Source organism: Myripristis murdjan, chromosome 23 (assembly GCF_902150065.1).
Source record: "Myripristis murdjan chromosome 23, fMyrMur1.1, whole genome shotgun sequence".
In the NCBI taxonomy this organism is placed as follows: domain Eukaryota; kingdom Metazoa; phylum Chordata; class Actinopteri; order Holocentriformes; family Holocentridae; genus Myripristis; species Myripristis murdjan.
Window position 1 is genome coordinate 8564812 of NC_044002.1, and position 27488 is coordinate 8592299.

General features: G+C 43.5%; 2 protein-coding genes across 2 annotated transcripts; both read left to right on the forward strand.

Annotated features, from left to right (window-relative positions):
- The first annotated feature begins 10032 nt into the window (after positions 1–10032).
- Positions 10033–22003, forward strand: ccnd2b (cyclin D2, b). The gene is made up of 5 exons (XM_030046219.1): positions 10033–10227; positions 11170–11385; positions 14203–14362; positions 16331–16479; positions 18673–22003. Exons 1-5 carry the CDS (start codon positions 10033–10035, stop codon positions 18835–18837), a joined length of 885 nt encoding a protein of 294 aa, XP_029902079.1. The 3' UTR covers positions 18838–22003.
- A 1459-nt stretch (positions 22004–23462) lies between these two features.
- tigarb (TP53 induced glycolysis regulatory phosphatase b) lies at positions 23463–26807 on the forward strand. The gene is given in 7 exon segments (XM_030045383.1): positions 23463–23541; positions 23805–23841; positions 24092–24129; positions 24131–24214; positions 24917–24994; positions 25102–25212; positions 25884–26807. Coding segments are annotated over 7 exon segments (846 nt in total). The 5' UTR covers positions 23463–23469; the 3' UTR covers positions 26310–26807.
- Positions 26808–27488: the final 681 nt, after the last annotated feature.

Consider the following 27488-nt stretch of genomic DNA (forward strand, 5'->3'; position numbering starts at 1 on the left):
TTTGTTGCTGCCGAGGCACATTTCCCAGCACATCCTCTCTCTCTCTTTCTCTCTCTCTCTCTCTCTCTCTCTCTCTCTCTCTCTCTCAGCTGGTGAGCTAGCTGTCGAGGCAGAAACTGTGCCGGAGGGAGGAAATGATTATAGCATGAGGGAATGTGTTATCACTTTCTCTCTCTTGTACATACTCTCTCCACCACTGAATGTCATATATTTGTGTTTCTTATCTGTAAAATGAGAAGAAGCACATTTCACAACTTGGACAAGAATGACACGTGTCCTCTGTCCATCTAGACTTGAATGCTTCCGGGTGTCCTGTCAAGATTATTAGTCTGGACTGGTCATGTGCATTGAAATATCAAATGTCATGTAGGCTGTTGTGCGGCTGCACAGTGGAAGAGTCTGTATCATGTTCCCCATCCATCAACGACCACTCTCTTGAGGAAGCAGACCCAGCTGTTGTTGGCCATTGATACCTTTGTTGTTCCTCTGTCGAGAACCGCAAGAGACGTCGCGTTCAAGATCTCAGATACCAGCTCTTTGCCAGCTTGTTAGTTCACTTCTCATTATTTGACACACCCTCCATCTGCCTGCTGTAGTCGATCTGTGCCTCTGTCTTTCTGTCTGTCATTCTCTATTGCAGTGTGTTTGAGTGCTCTTGCAAAGTCACTGGGCCTGGGCAGTTGCTCTCCAATCATCAACCGTGTCGAAATTTAGTGTGATCATGTGGGTGCAACTGGTTGAGTTGAATGTTTTTGGTGTTGCATAGTGACATGATCTTGAAAGCAGATTGTAAAGAGTATCTGTGGGAACGAGGCACTTCCACTGACCCCTCAGCATCAGTGGATCTGCATGCCCCGGGGGCACAGACTGAACCAGGGAGACCCTAACGAATACAAACATACACAGTCCCCTCACATCTGAGAACACATATCAGATTGACAGCCGCGACTGCAAAGGGTGGAGAGAGGAGCCGCACCTTGAAAGCCCTGGCTGTTTTTCATGTCTAGCAAACAGCCACATGTGTCAAACCACTCCTCCCACGCTACACATTTCACAGATTCCTCAAGAATGTTTGCTGTTTTACCAGGTCATGAGCACAACTGCTGGAGAATGAATCCAATGCTGCGTTGAGTCTTACAGTCTTTGTGCAGTTTTAGAGCCTGTTCTATCAAGCTGTTTCATCTTGTGCAATGCATTCTTTGCCCAGTCATCAGTTTTCAGCACTCCTATTGAAAATCCTGCTTCTCCCAGCGAGTATTTATGTCTTCATGGGCTAACCATAAAGAGAGCCTCCCTGTGCTTTCATTTCCTCAGTGACAGTGGGAACCCTGACCAAGGGCTTGAGCCCTGGCCATGGCTCCAACCATAACATATGCCTCACTACTTCCTGTTATCAATGATTACATAAGAATCGGAAACAAAGACATTCAAGGTTGTCCGGAAATCAGCCTGGCCCCTCAATTTCCATGAGAATGAAATGATTAAGAGGGACATTTTTGCACAATAACAGGATTCTGTTATCGTTAGTTAGGTGTTGGTTAGAAGGGTAAAGCAATGCAAAGCTACATGCATTCATACCATAAAATCAATTATTAAGCATGTCATTTGAGTCTGATCGATATGCATTCACAAGATCCTGACTAGCAACTTAGATTAAACCCACTGAACTATATATTTGATGTCTTTGATGCACAATTTCTGGGTGGGTGCAGTATATAGGTCATGCTAATGCGATGTGTTCCCATTATGCTGAGGATGCAGAGCGATATGGCCGGAACTGCAAGAGCGTTCCCCCAGGGACGAGGCCTCGGGCCTGGGAAGCTGCGGCCTAGGATCTGAGCCACAACAGCACTGTGAACCTCTCTCTGCCCTGTCTCACACAAGTGGGCCGGTGCAGGCCGGTCTAGCACTGACATCTGAATGATAACCATTACAACAGAGTAAATCAAGCCCCATTCCTCCCTGGGTTTCAGTGAGAAGGATAAATGACTTCCGCTTTATTGACCCTAGGCAACAGGGAAAGCATCTCTTGAGGGCGGTACCTGTTATTAATAGACTTGATAGACTGCCGAACAAGGCACTCCTTGTGAGAATGTTTAGTTGGATCAAATGTCTTATTTTTATGTGTGAAGCGTGTTGTGTCATGATCACCTTGATCCGCCTCACATAGCTTGGAGCTTTTAGCTTGGTGACAAGGCCCAACTATGTGGTCCTTCAAGGTTGTTATTTTGTTAACGCCAGTCTCCAGGTTTTGATTTCAACTGCTAAGTACTTTTTGCTCTCTTTCCGTGTCTAAACGAAAGCTCAGCCTGTTGAACTGGATTTTGGGCTCTTTGAGCTGAAATGGGCTGCACCCAAAGTCATCATGGATTGTGGAAAGACAGATTGTTTTTAAGGGGCCGGGGATTATGGGAGAAAAATCAAACCCATTTCTCCTCTCTTCTTCTGTTATTTGTTGGAGGAGGAGCTTGGATGGACACACAGACCACACACTTAATCTTTGTATCAGAGGAAGGGGCAATTACCATTTTGCACTGGCTCCATACCAGGCATGTTTTGTCTCATATTCCTCTTAAGTAAGAGATGGGATGATTTCAGTGGTGGGCAGAATGTGAAATCCCTTGGCTTGGTCAGAGAGAGGAACGCCCTGATGGATACAATAGTGGCATACCAGGCTGATGGTCCCAGCACCCTGCGGAGGCCACCAAGCTGTCTGCAGAGAGAAGGTCAGCCCCTCTGCTCCACTGGACCTCCACGGCAGCCCCCCGCCCCATGACAGGATCAAAGCTAGGCTGTGTGCCAGAAGACCAGAGGTGAATGATGAAGTCATCAGCCCCTGGGCACACCGTCACCACGCTAACTCATATCATGGCATTTCCTGCAGATAGGCCTGGTATGCCCCTGTTTGTCTTGGGTTTTTTTTGTCTGGGGCTCTTTGGAATGCTAAATTACACAATAAGCAAGGAGAAATGTTTGATTTCGCCATCACCCCGAGTGTTTGTTTGTTTGTCTTGCTGGCTGCGGTGGTGAGGTCAGTGTGGCCCATAGATGTAGCTGGTTTGTGGTGGAACTGAAGTGGTCAGTGCAGGACCATATCATGCAGAATAGGCTTTTTGCTGTCTACATTTCAGATGCTCTTGCTTTGTCCCCTTAGTGCTTGAATTGATAAATGTAGTCTGTTCTGCGATGCCATGTTCAGCCAAGATTCCTAGAATGGTTTCAATTTTAAGACAATGTCATTAGGAAACAGACTTACCTCACAGAAATGCTATTTTCCACTCCCATTAAGCTTATTGGATTGACAGTACTTATCGGTTTGCATCAACATATTTAGTCCAGCCTCAGTTCACGCTCAGTTTCTCTCAGTTTCTCTACATGAGGGCCATTAATGTGACAGACGTCAACTCCCATACTAATGACAGGATGATTTTTATCCTTGTGTTTGCATGACAGGAAATATGGGCCTTCTTCGTCTTCTGTCTGAATTTAATCAAGCAATGAGACCAATGAGGTGAATTAAGACTGGAGCTGACTCAGCCTCACAGAGGCCTCTTTATACCGCTGTTGAAGTTGAGGAGGCCCAGTGTGAGCATGTATCACACACAGGAAAGCACCAGGCAGCTCCCAGACAGTCCAGGCCCCAGCAGTCTGCCCCCTGATTCCCTCCCTGCTCGCCATTTACAAGGAGCATATCACCTCACTAGAGCAACTTTCAAAGCACTTTCGTTCACATTGCGCGGGCCCCCATTTCCTCCTCTCTCTCAGGAGGGAAATGTAAGTGTGCTGGAGAGGAAATGTTGCAGAGTCTAAGGGAAGTCAGGAGACGAAGAAAGCAATGTTATTTGTGGAGCAGTGAGGCCCATTGCTTTAAAATAAATGACTTACTGGAATCCTCTGGAAGCTCTCTGCTGCTGATTAACGCCTCATTTTTCTATGGAGAGCAAATGAGAGAGGACAGAGAGAGAAAAACTAACTTTTATTTGCTTCAAGGTCACTGAGTGGCCAGCTGCAAGGCCCTCTATCTACCCCTGGGATCTATCGTCCTACTGGACATCCTGTCTCTGATGAATTGTCACTCTTCTCAGTTAAGACTTCACAGAGGAAGCTGGCTATCGCCAGGACACACCCACTTGGCCTCAGCGGCCAATCAGGTTGCTCCAGCTGTCCAGCATCCTCTCCACTCAGAAAACCACAGCTGCCACAGGAGCTCCTTCACCGGAATTTTTGTTTGTGTCCTTCCTTCCTTAATCTCTGACCACACACACTTGCTCACTTATGACAGCCTGCCGCTGCCTCTTGGCCCCGGCCCAGTCCCCCCATCTTCTGCGCCGCCTTGAGACGTCTGTGTGTTGTGAAGCAAACGAGGAGGCAAGTTTGGGGAGCTTCAGAATCGACTGCTCAAATGGAGCAGTGGGCCCCTCAGCAGAGTTACATAACACCCAGAAAACTAGCAGTATGCTCACATGAAGAACATCAGTCCTTTGTGCGTGCATACACACACACACACACACACACACACACACACACACACACACACACACGCATCGAACTTTGAACATAGGTGCACTTTTCATTTTTTATGTTTTATGGCATAGACAAAGATGCAAAGCTGATCTCCTGGACTATAAGAGTGATGGACATGAAGAGAAGATGAGTTTGTTCACAGTTTAATTGAGAGGATGTGATCTCACCCACTTAAAATCCAACCTATGTCACTTACTGCTCATGACTTAATCCAGGCTTCCTTTTGTGCTAAGTGTCCCACCCCACCCCCTACACACAGAAAAAGAAGGGTTCCTCAGTTAGGGTCGTTGTTCCATATGGAACCAAAAAAAAAACCCATCTGTTTTCGTAAAAGCAAACACTGGTGAATCAGAATAATGTATATAGTGTGGCTCTTAAGAGGGTCTTTTAATACTGTGAGTCTGGATATTTCTCATGGCCTTTAAGAGTTCATTACTGCACCATGTAGGGTTCCACTACAGCACAAGATGGTATAAGCACATTCTGGTGCTGCATAGAACCCATTTTGTTTAGAGTGTCCCTTCTTCCTCTCCCCTCCTCTCTCTGGTTCTCTCTCTTTCTGTCACTCCTGAGTGCATGGTGGAGAATAGGGCAATGTTCTCTGAGGCTCTGGAAGGAGTGAGGGATGCAAGCTGCTGGACGTCACAGTTGTATACAGACTTAATGGAAGAGGAGGAGGAGGGGGACACACCAGTGACCCAGGCCCAAGCCGTAGAAAAGAAACCCTCTTGTGTTCAAAACCCAGACTAAAAACCAGGCCCGGATGTTGCTATCTGTCCCGTCATTGTCTCTTCAAATGTTGGCATTTGGGTTTGAATGATGGCTTTTAGTTTAGCCAAAACATTCCAAAGGCACAGTGTGGGAAACACCCTCGTTTTCCTGTGCTGATTTGATAACTTTCCATTTGCTTTCCGATCTGGTTGGGTAGCTGACTGCAAATTAACTGGTTGCGCCACAAGACTGATGGCGGTAGGATTTCCACAATCCCCAAAAACATAATTATCAAATCCTGATTAGACAGGCACACTGGTGTATGCTGCTCCCGCTAATTAATATTTTTGTTCAAAACACATTGACAGCGTTGACTGAAAGGGAAAGGCACTGCACGTGTATACATAACCCTAATGTATGTCTTAATCCCCATGTCACTCAAAAACTCAGAGCTATTTGTCATTAAGGTAACTCAATAATTCATTATCAAATTATCAGACGATGAGCAGGACTCGAAGAGGATCATGTGAATCCATTGTCTCAATCTGACCCCTGTGTGAGTCATCTCACTTCTCTTGGAAAACACCCTCTTTCCCACTTCCTGTAGCTGCTGTGCGGTGAGTGGCAGTGACAGGATGGCTTTGATGTATGACACTGGCGATAGAGGCGCGCTCCACGGCACTGATAGCATGACAGGAATAGCATGTGAAAGAGCGAGAACATGCAACTATCCATGAATTTATGTAGCCTACTTTTCATGTTTGGGAATGGGGGGGGGCGGAGGGTTAGTCTACTTCCAGCAGGGTGTAATCAGTTGATGTGAAAGCATATAGTATGCAACCATGTGACATACAGAAGCCACTTTATCTGCTCCCTGGCTGAACTACGCCAGCTATCACTCAGCACTGGGAGGAGTGTTCACCACTGTTCACACCACAGCATTCCAGCCATAGCATCCTCTTCTCTACTGTCAGTAAACCCAAACAGGCAACTTGACTCATAGCACATGGGCAACCTGTAATCAAGCTTGGCCCTGAAACTGGCATGTCAAAGTAAATCCTGTGTTTATATCCTAGAGAGGCCTCCCTCATGGAATGATTAACTTGCCCCAGCACAGGAAATGCATAAGATGATGTTAAGCTTCAGGGCAATCTCGGATTACAGATCTTGACTATCACCCCGCTACCCCCTCCTCTCTCTCCTCTCTCTGTTTTTGTCTCATTGTCTCCCCTCTCTCTTTCTCCTAATCTGTGGCCCTGTTTGTGCAATCTGCCATCTCAGGGCCCTGTGCTCTGGTGGGTTCAGTGGACTGGTATGCAGCAGGAATCTTTGGATCAAGGTGATTTCACGCTCCTCCACGTTTTCCCAGGGCTTCGGGCGCTCTCTGTTACCTCTGTGCGACTCGGAGTGTGTGATAGCGGCTGACATGTGTTATCATAGGACACATGCACAAACAGCAGCAACAGGGTAAGGGAGCTTTATCTGTCTAACACCTCTGTTTCCCTCAAGTGTCGGACTTTGCCTGTCTGGTATGGCAGGCTCCTTTGGTCTTGAGTGCAGAGACCCCCTCTGGACAATGACAATGACCCAGGGATTTGTCAGCTTCTCTGTGCAGGGGCAATGGGAGAACCCTCTGACATGAAAAACTCAAATTTAAAATGAATGCTCTCAAACATCCCTGCCTTTGAAGTAGAACTAATCTGGCTAACCTTGACATTCCCTCAGAGACAGTTCCCACTCTCACTTCAGTCTGCTCTCATAACAACTCAATAGTGCTCTTTTTTTTCTCAATGAAACTCCATATCTCATTCAGCTCTTTGGTGGTGACTGTGAAGGGGGAAGTTTGTGAAGTCGTTCCAGTGAGAAGTGGCTCACTCAGTTCAGGCCCTGTCATTCAGCCCCACTTAAAACATGTGAATGGCTGTTCTGTGAGCTTGTAAGTGCGTGACTGGTGAAGTCTAATTTTTATGTGCGAACACTTTGCCATTTTTGTTTTCACATCTTTATTTTGAGAAGGAAGTCAGCACTGAGAAAACACAAGGAACTGAACCCTGGCCTTCAGTGATCAAGGGTTAGAGGCAGTTGACAGCCTCATGGCTTCCTTTTACATTATAAAGCTACTGTTTTGCAGAAGTCCTGTCTTGGAGGGACAAAGACACAAACACTTTGAGACATCCTGAACAGATCACAAATAGATCACGAATATTAAGCACTCTCTGCAGATTTGCGTGTCCATCCTCATGGAAGGTGGTTGAATGCCAAAGGACATCCTTTATGGAAAACTTTCCTCCAGAAAGGGATCAACAGCCCATCCACACCTATGTGAGGATATCTGAAAACATAACACCTTTATAGGCCACATGCCCTATGGCTTCAAGCTCATCTGGCAGCACGATGATCTGATGAAAAGAACCAATGATTGTAGAGAGAGAATGTGCTGAATCTCAGCAGTGGTCATCGCACAATAACAAACCTTCCTGCTGCAGCCACTTTGAGCCTGGGGTCACTCGGGGTGAGAAACTCACCATATTTTTAACACATTTCTTTAACAAAACATAATGGAAAATAATGGGCCTGTACAGAACACAGAGTGATAATTATTAGACATACAATCTTGGCAGCTAGCTAGTAAGATAACTAACTTTGCACTGGATACACTCAGATGTTGTTGTTCCCAATATTGCTATTTATTGCGATAACCTCACATATGTGTTGGAGCAATACCAGCTTTATAGATAGGCTTATGCCAACCTTCCCAGTATATTTACCCACCCCAAGTATTCAACGCGGCCACCGTGGGAATAAGGTCAGTAAGCATGTGGTTCAGTGCAGAACAGAATACATGTACCAAGTACAGTCACCTTCTTTTTTTTTTTTTTTTTTTAACACATTTGCAGATGGAAAGAAATGAAAGGCATACTCCAGTTTTATCAGTGAAAAGTAAACAGGTCTAAGGAACCACACACTTCATTTCTCTTACATTTAATTGTCATTCAAATGTAAAAGATAAGATCTAATCAAAAGTAGTAGCAATTACATCACAATATATTTCTGTGAACAGTTTAATTGATAGAAAATGTCCCAAAACATTTTCATGTTAAAGAAACCACCCCCTCCACCCCCAAGGACCTACACTTATAATTTACTTACATTACTCAATCATTTTTTTTTTTTTTTTTTTTTTTTAACTCACTTCTGCACTAATTCATATAACAACAATAGGAAAATGGCACTATTTGGGGCTATTTCTTACCAAAGCACATGAATGCACTGGCAAGCCATATTTACAGTCTTACCAGGAGCACCTGAAGGCAGCATGAGTCTGTAAACCAATTGTGGAGCAGAGAGCACTGCCTCATGTTTGGCCTGTCTGCCTGTTTCAAAATAGTCAGCTATAGGAAAGAGGGGAAGACATGGGTGTGTTGTCACACTTTACCCACAGTGTGTTTCTCAGCAGTGTCTTCCCATTAAGATGCAATAATTATGTCTATCTTGGTTTTCTCTACAAGATGCCGTTATTAACATATTGTATAATTCACTGGAGGCTTCAGTTATTACTGATACAATGCTGTCTGACAACTTACTCCATGTCAGGACATGTTGTCACTGCATGACAGGACATGTGACACAGACTTATTGTGCTATGTGGGTGCTCTCATATCCATTTAATCCTACGTATAAATACTATAATAAGATGAAAAACACTGTTGTATTGAAGACAACATAATTTCAGAAAATGGTATGTAACCCGCATCAGGTAGCCTATCCATCACTTCACTTGTGATGCACAAACAAAAATCCGATACTATTTCTAACAGTATGGTACATTAATATACATATTCATATGATTTATGATGTAAAAAGTCTCCTTAAAGAAAACAGTAATAATATAAATCTGTCTATTATAGGCTACCCTCTGTGTTTGAGGGTTGAGTAGTGAGGTTTGAGAATGTTACATAGGCTACCACAACAATATTTATTCAGAAAACAATGAATGTAAAGCTATTTCTCTGGGGAAGGGAAAGGGGAAAAAAAGACAATATGTCTCAATAAGACACTCCTCACAAAGTTCCCGTGCTTGCACAAAGCCTCAGCCTGCTAAACCATTCAAATTTATAATCAGGTTATAGGTGAGCCCTGCTTTTATATGTAACAAATTATAATTAGATTAAGTGTTTTGACTGCAATACAAGGACAAAAATATGAAGAAAAATCATTTAAAAGTAGGCTACAACACTGTAATTATTTCCTTGGACCGATCAGGATGGTTTTGCCTTGCATTTTGCAGCTCCAAAAGTGAACATTTATGCAGCTCCACTGGACTTGAGCCTACTCCAACATGTTTCAGAGATGAAGCCACAGACACAATCCCCCCACAGCAGCTAGCCCCACTCTCCCACAGCCTAAATTAAGCCACGCAGAAAAATCCAGACTAACGCCGGAAGTTTTTTTTAATCCGGGAGGATTCGCCTTCAAAATAAAAGTTTCTCAAAAGCCCACTGCAGAGGCGAGGCGGCCATTGCATCGGCAGCGTGTGTTATTGTGAAAGCTGCAACAGGACGTCCTGCTGTGTAATGTGGCCGACTTGACGGGCTCGCGGGGCAGCAGCACCCAGAGGAAGAGGCAGACGGAGAGGCAGGACTTGACTGGCCCAAACCCTGCAGTGTCAGCCTCATGCTTCGTCCTGGGCACTTCTCCTCCTGTCCACTGTCCCCAGTCCTGCCGGCAGTATTGTGACAATAGGACCATATTTATTTTTATTTTGCAAAAAAAAGGGGGAGAAGAGGAGCCGAGAACATGGAGCTTATGTGCCTCGAGTCGGAGCGAGCACCGAGAGCCCCACCTGACCCAAACATCCTCTATGATGAAAGAGTATTGCAAAGTTTATTAACAATTGAGGACAGGTTTCTACCGCAGAGCTCCTATTTCCAGCGTGTCCAGAAGGATATTCAGCCCTATATGAGAAAAATGGTTGCAGGCTGGATGCACGAGGTTTGTGGGCATTTTCTGCATTGCTACCGACGACTTCAAAACTCGGTTGTCATGAAGAGTTTTTTAAAGTGTGTGTTTGGCCTTTTTTGCATGTTCAAACGCGTCCGAAATTTGGGCTCATGAATGGAATAGGCCTATTTTAGTCCGGAGAGAGTTGTCACGGCTGTTATTTGACAATTGAATGAGAATGACTCACCAAAGGCGTGGGAGCCTCGGAAATTCCAACACGAAGAAAGTTCAGCTTCAAAGACACAGCCAGCCACATATTTACATTGGAAAACAGCGAAAAAGTCAAAAGTTTTTGTTGATTTGATAGCGCAGGCGACAGGCGAGGCTTTATTCTTAATTTACGTAAACGAAACATCGACATTCTCCTCTCCCAGTAATTATAATAAATTTTTTAAAAAGGCCTTGGCTCGGTGCTTTTTTGTCGAGCAGCATGCCTGCAAACAACTCTCCTCTCTAAAGTTAAAAATGAGCGATTCGTGCAGGCAAACAAGTCAGTGCAATTGTCGGAAACGATTTTAGAATAGTTTTTCAACATTTTGCAAAAGGTTTAAAGTCTGTAGGTAATTTATTTCTATTTTTAATTATTTTTTGAAAAGATGACGGATGTAACGAGGAAGACCAATGGAAAGGCGTGGGTTTTGTTGAAAGACTTCCTACTGCACCTATAGCCTAATGAATTTGTACCTTGGCTGACTTTGCAGCCTCTGACTGACCAAGCAGATGGGAAAAATTGTGATTTAACCTTTAACCCATAATGACAGCAGTTGGCCTAGAGGAAACACAGGGTTAAGCAAAGCCACCTCCATCTTTAACTGCTCATTTGCTCCAAGGCCTTACTTACTGCTGGCTTTGCTTTTGTCAGGCCTGTGTTGATTTATTCACGAAATATATAGCCTAATACATTTCTTGAACACATGTTGTCTCTTTCTCTAGGTGTGTGAAGAGGAGAAAAGTGCCGAAGATGTCTTCCCTTTAGCCATAAATTATTTGGACAGATTTTTAGCAGTGATGCCCACCAGAAAGTGTTATTTGCAGCTTCTGGGAGCTGTGTGCATGTTCTTGGCCTCTAAGTTAAAGGACAGTCGGCCACTATCAGCAGAAAAGCTATGCATGTACACAGACAACTCCATCACACCACGGGAACTGCTGGTAAGCATGGGTAGCTTATCTTTCAAGGGCCACATTCATCGGGGTGTAAAGTGCAATGTCACATTTGAGGCTATCATTCCTATAGATTAAGCCTTAATAGCTGAATTGGTTTCACAGGAAGTGCCCCATTTTCTCCAATAAGTTAAGCTGCACACAATACAGGCTGTATCCCTCTTTTGGAGCCATGGACTGAAGTGGCATGTGTTGCCATCTAGTGTCAGTTATGCAGTATAGAATTTGGTTTATCATACAGTAGCCTATGCACATGGGTCTCAGTATCTCAGATATATTTAAGGTCATGTGGTATGGCTGCATTATGAGAGCAGAGACGCTCATAACCTACTGGCCCAAACCAGAGCAGCACGTCCCTCTTTGCCTCTCAGCAGTCACCAGAGCATTTTTGATTTTTTTTTACCAACATGCGCTTCCTCTCAAACAAACCAAAGAGACCAGTGTGTGATTAATCAACCAGGAGACCTTCAGGTTTTATTTGGGGAGCGTCTGACAGTCTGACTAGTGATTATATTACCATAAACATCACCATGGCACAGGAGGTTAACCTAGACCAGCCTCTTATTTTAACCAAATGGCTCCAGAGGCACTTAATGCATCCTCTCTTTAGCCACAGCTGCTGAGGGAAATGACATTTGGCCTGTTTGATGTTATATTGTCATAAGGCCTAAGATTCCTGGATATCCTCTCAGGATGCACAGAGAAGTCAATGGGTAGATGGAAGATGGCGTAGCTCTTCCCTTTATAAGGCACACGCTGCTGTTGGTGCTTCAGCTGGAAGAGAGAGAGGTTAAGGGGGGGATTGTGTCAGGGCAGCTGGCCAGGAAGTGAGCGCAGCAGACCTCCGCCCCACTCATCCACAGTCAACATTCTCCGCAGGGGCTAGCATAGGTTAAACGTTTGCATATGTGCAGCAGGTTAGGTAAGTAGCAAGCCCATGTGAACGGATGACATTTGTCGACAGTGTCCTGGGCTGCCCCGTGTGAGAGAGGAGCACGGGGGGACTGTCCCTGCCAGCCCTGGGGTTTTGGGTGTTGCTATTTAGTGACACATCTCCTTAGAGGAAGCTGGCAAGAAGTTGAGTTTGTCAGCATTTATCTTTGCAGTGTTAAAAAACAAAACTGAAGGCCACGTCTCACAAAGCTCAGTGTACCATCTTTTTTTCTTTTTTTTTTTTTTTTTTTTGGCTTGTGCTGCCTGATTTATTGGAAGAAAAATGCAAAATAGATCTTATCTAGCAGCTTCCAATCCACTTTATTTGGAACTGATTGTAGTTACACCTTCAAAACATAACTTGAAATAACATGAAATAATGATTATTCACAGCATTTTTTTCAACAGTTGAAATCCCAGGTCTAGTTGTATAATTTTCTGGGTGTGCTGATTTACATGTTTCCCAGCAAATATCATGCACCAATTAAAGTTTTACCATCCATTTCTTTCTCTTGATCGCACACCACGGCCTATTTATGAGAAATAGTAAAAGATTTGCAGGACATGCAAGCAGAAACATTTCCCTCTGTAATGGTGCAGGATTCAGTCATCTCCTAGAATGAAAGATTAATGCTACTGGTTCTTTTGGACTATCCATCCTCATAATAATATAACAAATGTCCTGTGTGTTGACTGAGAAGTCCTTTGCATATGGGTGATGTCATGGTCATGCTTTTCATACCACTCGGTGACAATTGATGCCTTAATTGGGCACAGCACTTCCGCATAGAAAAAAAAATGCATGATGAGATGAGATCATCCCTCAGAGCTGTTGCATTAGAAGTTGTCTAACCTTTGCATAGGTGACTGGAAGGTGAAATGCATGCTGCTGCACACTGGTTCAGAGCTAGTAAGATATTTCGCTGTGGCAGGATTTTGTCCATAACTTGTATATTGCTTTGATCTGGTATTTAATACTTTCTTTCAAAATTTTGGACAAAAGAATGCTAAACCAACCATAAGTAAAAGTAATATCAATTTTAATCCCAGTCATTCATTTAAGACACTATAAAGATCTTAATGTTTTATTGTTGTCAGATAAAACACCAATAGGACAAATAATATAGCTTCTTACATAAATATGCATGTTGATGGTCGCCAAAATGACATGTTAAATCAGTCTCCAATAGTCTGTGTTTTGTATTTCATTCATTTAATTATAGCTTTTGAGTGAATTTTGCTACAGTTGTGTCATCGCTCTTTCATTCATTCCTTTAAGATATTATATAAGCTTTACCGGAAAGGAATGTAATATGGATCACATGCACTATCACGTGCTAGTAAATTTGTAGGGCCTTGATTGTGACTCAACACAGCTACGTTTCTTCATAAGTCAGAATAATGAAATCTTTACACCTTTTCTTCCTTGGGGCGAGGACTCTCTGTCGAGGCGGCTTCCCATGGCTACGAGTCTAGTTGCAAACCCATTCGAGCTGTTTGAGGCTTGTGACAGGAAGGAAGTGGCTAGCTGTCTCATTGGCAGGGCCTCTAAGCAGGGCAAAGCTTGTCACATGCCGGCGATATGAAGACAAAGGATGAGAGGAATGAGAAAGGCATGCAGATAATAAGATACAGCGAGGAGAGATAAAGAGAAGAAATGTTACTCTTATTACAGAGCCATTCCTCTGGGAATAAGGATGGACTGTGATCTTTTTCACGGTCAGCCGAAGCATGGTATTATGCCATTGAACCCTCTGACTAAGTAGCAAACTTCTACAGGCCGCTCGGTTTAATCTACTCTATACATGCATGGTTTGTTTAACAATGCCGTGACATATTTTCCACCAAACCGCTCTCTCCATTGTCTTCCAGGAATGGGAACTGGTGGTGCTGGGGAAGTTGAAGTGGAACATGGCCTCGGTCATTCCCAATGATTTCATAGAGCTCATCATACGTAGGCTGCCCATCCCCAAAGACAAGCTGACTATGGTCCGCAAGCACACACAGACATTCATTGCCCTCTGTGCCACAGGTAATGCAGCTGCATGCCATTTCATGTGCTTTTTACTGCTTCTCCTCGCTTGTTTGCTCACTCGCACGCTCACTCTTTAGCTCTGTCGCTGTTATTCCCACATCCACCAGAATATTCCCACACACACAAACATTCTCCCATCGTGAGTCATCTGTGACTATGCCTCTGACCTCTTTCTTCTCCCAGCATAGTCTTCTGGCTGCGTTTCCCTTATCCACTCTCTCTCTAGTCTCCGCACTGGAGCACAGCATGTAGTGGGGATTGACCCAGCAGCAGACCAGCTGCTAAAAGCTGTGTTGCTTGGATTGGGCAAGGCAGGTTTTTCTCCTAAGAGCCCAGGAGAATCCTATCAGCGCTGTGTTTAGATTAGCCACCCACACAAGTGACGATAGTGATTGTATTGCATTATGTACTCCTGCACACACACACACGCACGCACACGCACACACACTGTAATATGACTCAGGTGCAGCTGAACTGCTAGGCAGCTCTCTCTGTATTGTTTGTTGACAGGGAAGCTTCCAGGTTTAAAAAGTCGGGGCAGTGGGCCAGTGATCTTACTTCCTCCGTTCGTGTCCCTGCCCCAAATAAACTCTGGTGGCTCTGGAGAAGCACAAACTCAGTTCCCGAGGCCTCCCTAGGTGAATCCCATGGCATTCCTCTGCCTATACTAGGAATCCCATTAATATTTTCATATCCTGCAAAGAAATTGCATTGCAGGATCACCTAATTCACTTAATACAGCACTCCACAATCACAAGGCTGCCATTTCATCTGCTATCTCTCCTAGCGACGAAGGAAATAAAACAAAAGAAAGGAGGCCACTTCAGTGTAATGACATCCTTTGCATACGCTGGTGTGGTCAGATCTGGCCAATAAGCGCTTGTTTTGTAGAGCCAGTTATTGGAGCTGCAGGCTCCTTCAAAGAGCTTCATGCCCCGTTTAGCGCAGTTTAAGTGTCACACTCTTTCTTTTTTATTTGGGTGTGTTTCAGTGGTCGCCTCTGCTATTCATAAGCAGCTGGTTATACCCAAGCACAAAACAGCCACAGTGGAGGGAAAAAAGGAGGCCTGCTGTGGTTATGCTGTAATGTAAATGTTTGGAGTTTTATATGGAGTCACGATGTTATTCTTATGATGGAGGAGCTCCTCCTATGGACAGCTGCACCCTGGAGGAGAGGATAGGCGTAGCGCAGTGGGCTTCTCTCCAGGCTTAGCCAGAGCTATCAGTCACATCCTTTTTTACAGAAATGAAGGACCGGTCTGCGCTGGGCCAGGAGCGTGCACCTAACAAATGTGTGCCGAGTGTCTGGCTTGTGAAAGTAGTGTAGGTCACGTACATGTGCTGAGTTGGGACTATGTATGAAATGAAATGTAAGAGTTGTGATCACTTAGGACAGCCACTTCAAGTCAGGAAGGCATGTAGGTGAAGGGTAGAGACAGAGGCCAGAATAGTAAAGGATTTTTCACCCTTGAACTAGTTGAGTTATGGATTGTACAATAGGAAGTTCAGCATTATATTCAATTCTCTAATGTGTTGTCCTTTCCATGGCTGCCTCCTCCTCCGTCTCTTCCATCCAGGCCTGTTGTCACTTAAGCCTTTAGACTGGGATAGGGACCGGAGGGAGTAGTGCCTGGAAGTCGTTGCTCAGCGAGTAGGAGGATCCCTGCTCTGCTTTTCTAATCAGAGCTTTGGCCCTTGTGAAGGAAACCACACAGGTTTCACCACGCAGCTATGTTGAAACTCCGTCTGTGGGAAAGTCAGGTTCAGCTGGGAAGGATGCATATTGGAGATGATTCAGATGTTTGCGCCTCTTATGCATTTCTCATGCTTCTCGTGGGCTGAAGAAAATGTTGCTGCGCTTCGTGTCACAGTTGAAAATATGATTACTGTCCTTCACTGCTGCTTCGAGCTGCTGCCTGAGAGAATATAGATCAACACACTTCTCTTACTCTCTTTCTCCACCAGATGACCGCCTCGCCATGAACCCTCCTTCCATGATTGCCACCGGCAGCGTGGGAGCAGCTGTCTGTGGTCTGCAGCTGGACCACACTGACCAGATGCTGAGTCGAGACAACCTGACAGACCTGCTGGCCAAGATCACCAACACAGAGGTGGTGAGTACCACCACATGCAAATGTCTGCCTGCTTGAGGAATGGGTAGTTATCAGTTCTGAGTATTACACGATAATACATTATTAGTATCAGTCATTACAACATCTCAGGACAGGAGTATAGAAATCCTTCTAGTAAACAACAGTGATGACTGCAGTAGTGGCAGATTGAAGCTATTTACTTTTCATGGAGAGAGAGAGAGAGAGAGAGAGAGCTTGTGGCTCTTGGCTCAGGAGCCAGACTGCTGCTATAAAGAGCAACGGCAGAGGGAATGTCTTCTTAAAACCCGGGGCCCACATTCTTGTGGTAGGACACAGGCAGTTCCTTTGCATGGCTCCCACTTTAGCTGTGTGCCCCTCCTGGTAGAGGAATATGTTTGTAATGCCTTAAAGGCAAGGATCATCTTTCCAGAAGACAGGCCAGTTGAGAAACAAACAAAGATCTCCACGCTGTCCTCATACCTGCAGTCTGCACTCTCCCTCAGAATGGACGTGAACTTGAAATGTGTGTGGAAAGTTGACCATTGTTAACTTGCACTGAATTTATCCTGTCGCACTCGAGACCACTGTGCGTGCTTTCACTGTCACAAAGGAACAGAGGTGATTTCAGAAGCCTAGAAATCCAAAAAGGCCACAGCCAATGGACCAGAGTAACAACATAGTCCCCTCTTAGTTTGTGGTTGTGTTGCCATGGCACCGTGGGCCCCGCAACCCAGCCGTCACAACAGGCGCTCCGACTGCGGCCCATCGGGTTCCAATTATCCGTACATTTCAAAGGAATGTTGGCCTCTTTGCGAGCCCCGGTGCATTCTTTAAGGTTCCTGCAGTCGGCACACTGTGGCAGACCTCCCACATGTTCCTCAGACCTGCTGGGAGGAGAGCAGAGGGACACGGGGAGAGAGAATCCCCTTTCACAAGGGTTGCAGGGTAACTACAAAGGGAAGTCATCCAAAACATCCGGTCCCACTGTCCCATTTTCTGTTTCACACCCCAGTCTGAGGGTTAGGGTGCAGTGGGTCAAAGCCATTTTCTTCAAGGCCTCAACATATACTGTGTTGCCTGAGGGATGGGGCATGGGGGTCAGGAGGGTCCGATCTGCTTGTCTTCTTCCTCAGACGAGTTGTGAAGTGGGCGGAGTTTTATGAGCGGACCAGGGTTCCAAAAGTAAAAATCGCATCCATTTTTTTTGTCGCAAGGTTACATGATGTATAAGAATTGCATTGAATTAACTGCTTTGAAAAAAGTCAAAGGTACAAAATTGTGTACATAACAACTTAATGAGATACGTCAGCTACAAATACCACAGAGCACTGCCTCATGTAACAGCCAATCACAAAGCTTTAATTTCTGTGATTTGTGCTGGTGAAGCTGAGCTGCGTAGCTTTGAGTTGACTTTATCCACGTTCTTCATCATTTCAGCGAACACAGTAAAGTGGTTTGTTCCTGATTGCAGCCACTGATCTGGAATACAGTTAATCAGATTGTGAATATATTTGAGTATACTGGAATATACTTTGTGGCGTTAGCTGGTGTCTTCACCATAGTACCAGTCGCTGAAATGGGCACTGAATATTTAGTGCCATTTGAGTCACATGGCACTAAATAGGATTTCAAAGTGATTTAACATATCAAACTGACAAATATTTCAGAAACAAAGCAATGGCCCAAGCCTCACAGTATTTATTTATCAGGGAGACTCCAGTGATTCTGTGCACAGTTATTGTCAAAAATAAAATTTCAAATGGAGGAAATATTTACAGAACCTGCAGCTCCACCCGTCTTGCAGCTCTATAAACCCCACAGCCCCGTACCCCCCCACCCACTTCCCCGCTGCCCAGACACACACACAGCTCTGGTGTCGGAGAGGATTCCAGCGCCGGCTGTGTTGTCGGTATCGGAGTGTGCTGGCACCCATTGTTCTGGTCATGATGCAGACGGGGCCACCTACCTTAAGAAGCATAATTCCCCACTGGTATGCCATGCATGTGACCAAAGCCGTTCAACAACTCACACGTCGGATGTGCTAAATCGTCCATGTAATTACATGCAACAGTGTGTAGCATCTGTGTACATACGAGTGTGTGCGCACAGTGCTTAATGTGTATCCGTCTGGCCTTGTGCGTTTTTTGTATTTGAATTCTTGTGAAGGTGTGTGTGTGTGTATGTGCGTAGTGACTGCTGACTTTCTCGTCACAGGATTGTTTGAGGGCGTGCCAGGAGCAGATAGAGCGCGTGCTGGCCAGCAGCTTGCAGCAGGGCCAGCAGCACAGGCAGGAGAGCGGGCTCAGAGCGGGCAACAAGGCCATGGAGCAGCAGGACCAGTCCAGCACCCCCACAGATGTACGCGATGTCAACCTATGAACTCCCGCTGGCCCCTGACCTGCCAGTCATACCTGCCTACCACAGAGGAAATGGAACAAAGGTCAACCAATGAACTGCCAGTATCTACGTCGTGTCACCCCATGAGCTCCTGTGATTTCGTGATATGTCCGTGTCGGCTCCCACAAAGGACGGCGTGACGGCCTGCGCGCTTCCATCACCCAGTCGGCTGAGACGTCAAGTCAAACGAACTTTTAGACATGACAAAAAGATGATAGTTTCCAGGTTTTCTCCTCTCTGCCCCTCTCACACTCAGTCGGTTGTGTTTTGACCTATTGAATGGGCCGCGTGGGTTCAAACCAAGCTATTTAAAACAGCACGTTCTTGAAAACTTGATAGTGCCTTAGTTTCCCAGAATGGAAACCTGAATACATTTTCATACTTGAAAAAAGAAATAGCATAATTATATGAAATACACATATTTCTTTTGAGAAAATCTAGCAAAAAGAAATGTACTATGATAAATAATGTCTACTTGGTTATTATTATCTAGCTAGTATTTAGAGTTGCATTACCTTTATTACTTTTATCATCCTTAGCAAGCAGTTATCAATTCCACAATTATAGGGTTTTCCTCATCTGTGATTCATATTCATTTGCAATGTGCAGGAAACTCATGTAGTCGTAGTGTGATTGATATACTGATCATACATGGCATTTAAATTAAGCTGATAATCCAGCATGAGAGGCACTCGCTAGCTGCTCTCTCCATCTATTATACTGTGCACCTGTAGCACTGCTTACTATTTATGCTCAGACGTGCTGGTCAGGAGTGGGCTGGGCCCGCTCACAGAGAGGACGTGAGAGGACGTGGGCTGTCGGAGCAGTGGCTACTATTGACTAATACAGAGCACAAGGTCAGTTAAGGTCTTGATTTCACTGCCAAGTCCACAGGACAATATGTACCTTTATCTGAATTCAACAAGACTACATTTGACCGATAGACTCTTGCAATGACTGTTCTCTGTTCCTGGGGGTAGCTCCTGTATTTTATTTAGAAAGCAGTTAGGAGCAACGAGTAGTTATTTTTGCAGGGGCTGCGATTATTTTAGTCTAGCTCGAGTCGCGCTGATGTTATGTTGGCTATAACTAAAGAAAGGACAGGGGGCATGTTGAAGGTCGTGGCCGTGGGCTGGACGATGGAAAGAGGAAACGGATGCAGGTTTGAAGCGCTTGTGAGGGAGATTTGACATTTGGAGAGAGAGAGAGAAAGAAAGCATATGGAAAGTAGAAAAAAATGGGAGTTGTTGATTGGTGAAAGTTGAGTTAAGCTATATAGTGTTTGAACAAGTCGCATGATACTTGAGTGGCACACAGGAGCCGCTGTACCTGGCTCCTGCCGGTATACCTACTCGGAGTTGATGTCCAGGGAACAGGGTGGGTATACTGCCGATTTGCCCATCACTTTCTCCTGTATCAATTTTACCATTTATTTTTTATTTTTTTAAAGCAGTCGTTTGGGGGGATTGGATCAATATAAATGCACTTTTAAAACACACTCCTTAAGAATAGAAAGGGGATAGTGGTTGAGGAGCGTTAGGTGGGTTACTTGGGTCATTTACTTTTTTTCATTTTTTTTTTTTTTTTTTTCAGTTTTCTTTAAGTTATTTGATCTTTTCTGGGCTGGATTCCCATGGGGTGATACATGTTGTCTTGTCTATCCCCCAACAGATGAGTAGACATAGGATTTACCATTTTATAGTTGTGTTGAAATATGGAACCAAATCAGTTGCAATGCAAACTTAGCAAAGTCACAGACATAGATTTTTTTTTTTTTTTTTTTTGATTCAGTGCATCCATTTAACCTTACTTGAATTTTTATTTTGCCTAATACATAGCCAAACTTTCTAATTGTTCTCTTTTGAAAGAGTTACACACATACTGTTTCCTAGATATTGTGTTATGGTTCATGTTTTGCTCTCTTATGAAAATTGTAAGTTTTTTTTTTTTTTTTTTTTTTTTTTTTAAATACCGTTCTGGTCATTTTCCATCTTTATAGACATAGAAGGGGGTTTATCTGGTGTATCTGGTAAAGTTTGTTGACAGCATATACTGTATTTAAACAATTTTCCCATGAGCAGATATTTTAGAAATACTCATTACATTTTAGGATGAATGTAGTGTCTGAATTCTATCCATGCATGTTCTGTTGTGCAAAAAGCCAAAAAATATGTTTGTTCTCCAAAAAAAAAAAAAAAAAAAAAAAAAACTTGCTTTAAACAGAAAAATGTTGCTTTTAAAGTTTTGTCATTGTGAATAATTTGAAAGATAATTCCAAAGTGACAACAATAGATTGTTTTATATTATAGACATCTTTCTCTTGCTGCTACAAAGCTTTTTTTTTTCTTTTCTAGTCTTACACAAAGATGACATTGCCTTATTGTGATTCACTTGAGTGTGCTGCTATATTATGAAATGTTGTATATGTAACAGTCTTCTTGCTTTTCTGTTGTATGTGTACTGGATGGAACGGAGCAGGTTTCGGTGCGGGACTGGAAGCACTCGTGTTTGCAGATCTTTTTTTTGAACAGCATGTTTATTCTCCTCATGTGTACCTTGTATACTATCATACTCTTGCTGCTTCCTCTAATGTTTGTGTACCTCAGGTTAATCGGACAGATAGTGAGATCCCATCTTGCATTACCTCATCACAGCTTTTACGTTACAAAGTCTTTTTACTCTGAATTTTGTTTTTGGACGGGTTACACTTTTCTGGGTGAGAGGAAGGACCGCGCCTGCTCTCCTTAAAGCAACAAAACTCAGCCACCAGACTCCACCAAGCAGTTGAATATCATTAATTTCCCATATCTGGTGCTAAATCAGAACAGGCTTCACAGTCTATACCATATGGATCTGAAAGTCAAACAGCTGTTATCTGGGTTGCTGTTTGTTTTTTCTCCCACTTGCAGTTGAATTGGCATGTTTGAAACCGGTTCATCGGATTCAGTTGAATATTGATTTTGTGAGGTACCCATTTTAAGTTTTAGCCACCAGGATGTTCATTTATCATTGTTCACTGTGTGGAAAAGAAAAAAGAAAAAGATGTGGGACAACCAGCTTGCTACTCCACATGTGCTTCCCACTGTCACACAATGTACCTCAAAGGTGTCTGATCCACAGTTTCTGCTCAATAAATTGGCTAAAATCATTGGCTGATTTTTCTCTGGGCTCTTCCTCCCTGCACCATTTTAATAACATGGAAACCCCCCGTGAGGCCCTTTCTCCTCTATCACCACAAGAGGGCGACTTAAACATGGAAAACATGGATTATGGATTATGAGGCCAAATAAATCATATCAGCCGGCACTGCAGACCATGACAAAACAGAATTTGGTCCACACACATTTATACACAGGCCAAGACGACATCCATGTGTTGTTTAATTTATTACAGCCCAGCATCATGATGTATGTCTCAAAGGGCTGGACATATAATGAAACCATAACAAGCAGCATTAGTTAAATATTTAAAAATCTGTAAGGGTGAGATAAACTGCATATAAAACATATGAAGGGGGGACATTAGTGAAATATTAGAGAATATTTAATAAGGTGGAATATAACGGGGAATAATATATATACATTTTGTGGCTACAAAATGAAAATGAAATAATATTATTCAGTTGTTAATATATAACTTTATGTCCAGGAAGCGGTTGTAAATGTATTACAAGCGATATTAAAAGCGATATTTTTTTCCTAGGATGGCGAGGGTTTGAAATAATTGACTTTCTTTTCATTTTCTATTCATTCCCGACAGCCTTTTCGTAATGTGAGCCACAACCAACTTGACTGATCCTAACCGTAACCCTAAACTTAACCAATCAGCCGAAATGACCAGTCAAAATGGGAAAAGTGGGAAAGAAAAAAAAAAAAAAAAAAAAAAAAAAAAGGAGTAACGTTCCCTGTTAGGGAATCAAAAGATGGTACTTCAGATTTCACTTTTTTTTTCTATAGAAACATTATATTAACATCATTATTTTAATAACATTATAGTAGCAGAGATGATAATACATTTTCCTTGTTAATTTAATTTTACGTTTCTGCCTAATTCCACATTCACAAATACAAATTTACAAACAAAAACTCAATTCTCTGCGTTCACGAAAAAAAGCTGTCAAAACAATGAATGCAATATGCAATGCAATATTTTCAAAGTCTTTAAATGACTTTATTGCCATACACTGGTGATTTTAAATTAATTCTTTCTTTCCTTCTTTAAGCTTGACAAAAATAAATAAATAAACAAATAAAAAAGCTTGTACTGGTGCAATTCTGTCTTTCTTTCTTTAAGCTTGACATAAAAAGTAATTAAAAAAAAAAAGCTTGTGCTTGTGCAATTCTTTCTTTCTTTCTTTAAGCCTGACATATATATCTATATCTATATCTATCTATATCTATCTATATCTATCTATATCTGTATCTATATATATCTATAGATATAGCTATAGATATAGATAGATAGATATATATCTTAGATATATATATATACTATAGATATATATCTATATCTATATATATATATATAAAAAAAAAAAAAAAAAAAAAAAAAAAAAAAAAAGCTTGTACTCGCGCACTACGTCACGACGCAGCGTGCCACGTCAGTACTTTGCAGATGAACCAACCAGGAAGCACCGCAGAGTCCGACCGTGAAGATGTTTACATTCAGCTTGACTCTGATCCGACAGTAAGTGAGCAGCAGCTTCATGTTGTCTTCATGTTCAGGTGTGTGAGCGGACATGTGAGCTGACGGTGGTCCTGCGGGCGGCGGGGCGGGGCGCTGAGGGACGGAGGGCGGCCGTCCTGCTTTCACTTTGTCCCTGTTTGAGTCAGAGCCAGCCAATCAAGTGCAGTCCAATACTTGTGCCTTTAGTTTTGAGTCATGACAGGTTAATGTGTCCAGTGCGCTGCTGATGGTCTGTAACCTGGTTGTGTTGTGTTTTCTCGCAGTGGGAAACTCAGTACAACAGAGACAAGCTGCTGCAAGGTACTTGACTCAAATATGATCCTGTCCTCTCCTGCCCCAGCATGCCCTCTGCTCCCAGGCTGTGCTGAGCTGGGCTTCAACACGTGGCCGTGACAGTGCTGCAGATATCATTGATGAACATTATACCCTGTAACCTGTGTTTCACATGGAAATAGTTGATGAAAACTGTTCCTGTTATAATATGTTGCTGTGTTGATGCTCTGTGTGAATGCACACCTACAACTCACTGTATGTTGTGTTGTGGTGGCAGGACAAGGCGTGGACACCCCCCTGTCGGAGACGGGGGTGGCGGCAGGCGGAGGTGGTCGGGCAGTACCTCACACAGCTCAGGTTCAACAACGTGTTTGTCAGTGACCTGCAGCGCGCCTGTCAGGTGAGCCAGCCGCCTTTAAATTTTTCATTTGTGCACTTTGGTGGAGTTACCTGAGAGAAACTGGAGCTTCACCGCCGGCCTGAGATCGATGTGATGCTGAGACGGTCTGAGGCGGGAACATCTCACAACATGGCACATACAGCGTTTGGCAAATTGAATGTGAAAATGTAGAAACATTTGATCAGAATTAGGCTGCATATGAGATGACGGTATAGAGGGAAAACCCACGAGCCGTAGCTGTATTTTATGTAAATAAGCGGTTCATTTCTAACACAAGAGGCTTTAGAGCCCTGTTTTACTCGTTCATCCTTTAACTATGACCCATCACAGTTTGTTCTGGACACTGTGGACACCACACAGCATCACATCTGGCAGCCGCCCGTACCTGTCTGTAGACACGTGTGTAAATCTGCTAAGCAGTGGGCATGTTTTACTCATTACCGCAGACAGATAATTCCTGTCTAACCTGGTTAAACCTGGCTTGCTCTTAGTCATTACTGTGATGACCAAGGGGAAACAGGATGTATGTAAATATGTTCCAGAGAATAAATAATTGCTCATATATTCATCTCTCTGTGGTCTCTGACTCTTTGATGTGAGGAACATATTAATGACTTAGTAGTTTGTCCATGACATGTTCTCTTGGGAATTAGCAGTGTGTTGAGTCAGTTATTTCCAGATGTTTGTTTTTCCCTTTTTCAGACTGCTGAAATAATTCTGAGAAACAACACTCATGCCTCTGGCACGGAGATGGTTTTGGACCCGTTACTCAGAGAGAGGGTACGATCACGTGGCTTCAAGCCATGCGGCCAAATATCAATGCTCATGTGCTGTGCTCCTGAAATTGTTTGTCTTCGGAGCCCTGATTGTTGTTGTTGATCATGCAGGGTTTTGGGATCGCTGAAGGACGGCCCAAAGAGGATCTGAAGAACATGGCCAACGCTGCCGGCCAGTCGTGTCGGGACTACACCCCTCCAGGAGGAGAGACGTTAGACCAGGTGAGGCTAATGCAGACTGGATTCATCTTTGGAAGCTCAACATAGAAACTCAAGGTCAAAACAGCATTTCTTGTACAATAGCGCCATGCAGTGGCCTAATTGCAGACATTGCATCTTTAAAATCCCAGACATTTCAAGAGCACTTGTGTTAGTGTTTTTTCTTCCTCTGCTGGTGCACAACTCTCAAATTTCTGGAGCAGACTCAAGCAAAGTCATGCAAATGCAGTCTGGATAATGGTGCAAGAGCCATTATACATGTGCAGCAGTTTATCCTAAATGCACAATGAATTGCTCCTTGATTGATCCACCATTCTGGCACACACTCAGTTTATCTGGCTGCATGCTCCTACCGTATTTCTGGTTTGCCTCTATTTTTTTCCTGATTGCTTATAACAGCTTACCAATGTGATGTACACAGATAAAAACATTATTTAGCCTTCTATCCACATTTTTTGGTTAAACCCATTGCAAATGGTGCTTTCATCTGGTTTCATCTGGAATTATCCTCTGTTGTTCCAGTGAGGCTCATACACAGTATATGAAATACATTCACAACATAACATAGTAACAACAAGCCTTTTCTGTTGTGATTAATTAAACAAATCTTTCTTTCATCATGGAGATTAACATAAAAAAGGAACCCTCAACCTCTTGTACTATCTCACTTCCAGGTGAGGCTGCGGTTCAGAAAGTTCCTCAAAGTCCTTTTCCAGCGAATGTTAGAGGACCACGGCTGTGCGGGACAGAGTGCCGCCGTGGGGGGAACAGAAGCCGGGGCTGATGGGAATGGGGCTGCGGCTGCAGGTACTTCCCCTGACGACGGCCTCCAGGGGGTGTCGGTCCACGCCCTGGTCGTGAGCCACGGCGCCTACATCCGTGTAGCCATCAGGCACCTGGTGGAGGATTTGGGCTGCTCTCTGCCTGAGGGGGTGAAGATGTCCCAGCTGTTTTCGCCCTGTCCCAACACCGGCATCAGCCGCTTCATTCTCACCCTGAGCCAGGCCGAGTCGGGGCCGGTCCTCTCTGCCGCTCACTGTGTTTTTACCAACAGAAAGGACCATCTGGACAGCCTTAAAGCTGCTCAACAGTGTGACTGAAGGGGACAAGCTTAAGGAAGGCAAGTGTGCAATGTGTGTGTATTTGAAAACTGACTTACTGGTTTGTGAACTCCGAAAGCCTCAAATTTACCACAGACCAACCCTGAGAGTCACTGAACACCAACAGCGTGCAGCAGCACCACGAACAGGATAAATTATTTGTTTTCCACATTTGGTAGGTTAGATATGTCTCTGTGGACTGTTACTCCAAACCATAACTACTGAACGCACAGTACTGTATGACGAGAGGAAGTCAGCGTCTTCCCTTCAGCCGGCCAATCAGAACTCATGTATCACTACAATCGAGCAGTGCTCGGAGTGGCACTGTTTGTTTTTTTTTAGCAAGAGTTTATAATATTTTTAATTTTGTTGCATCTTTTATCACATCATACCAAAGTCTGAAAGTCATGGCATTTTGAAGTTGATGTGTTTCCAGTGTTCGGATTGTGCTGCTGCTCATGTTTTACTTGATATAAACAATACAACATGGCAACTAAATACAATTGTCCCTGATTTTTTATCAGAATAAATAAAGAGTAAAGACAAGAAAGTAGCCAAAGCACATCTTATGCAGTAAAATCACCACGCTATGGGCGAAAGTGTTGACCTTCTGCTATTTGCTAAATATTCATTACAGTTTCAGTTACGTATTTGTTGTAGTTTGTGGCTGGTTATTGTTCAACCTCTGTGTCATTGTCATGCTATTTTTACGGCATCACTTTTTAAAATTTCACCGCATAGCTAAAATCAGTTATTCTGCTTGACAGACTTTGTTATATGTGTCAAACTGGCACGGACGCAGAGGAAACATCACATCCCAAAGCAACAATCTTGCTTTCCACAACATTCTAGCATGGGCTGTTTCTAATTTTTTCATTTAAGGAAAAATGTCATGCATTCAAAATATGGTGAGGACATAAAAATGGTGCCCTTCATCTCTGAATCTGGCAAATTTAATTGAAAGAAATGGCAGCAACAATAATTTAAACACCAACCAGCCTCAGATTAATCAACTAATGATTCGGTGGTAAAATAAAAAAACGTCCTGACATCACATTCAACATAAATGTGTTGATACAAAGGTACAGAAGCTGGTTTTATAGATAAGATGCATCACTTTAAATCTCTTTCATGAAAGTTTTTGTTAAGTAAGGGGCATTACAAATTCAGAGAGAGTGA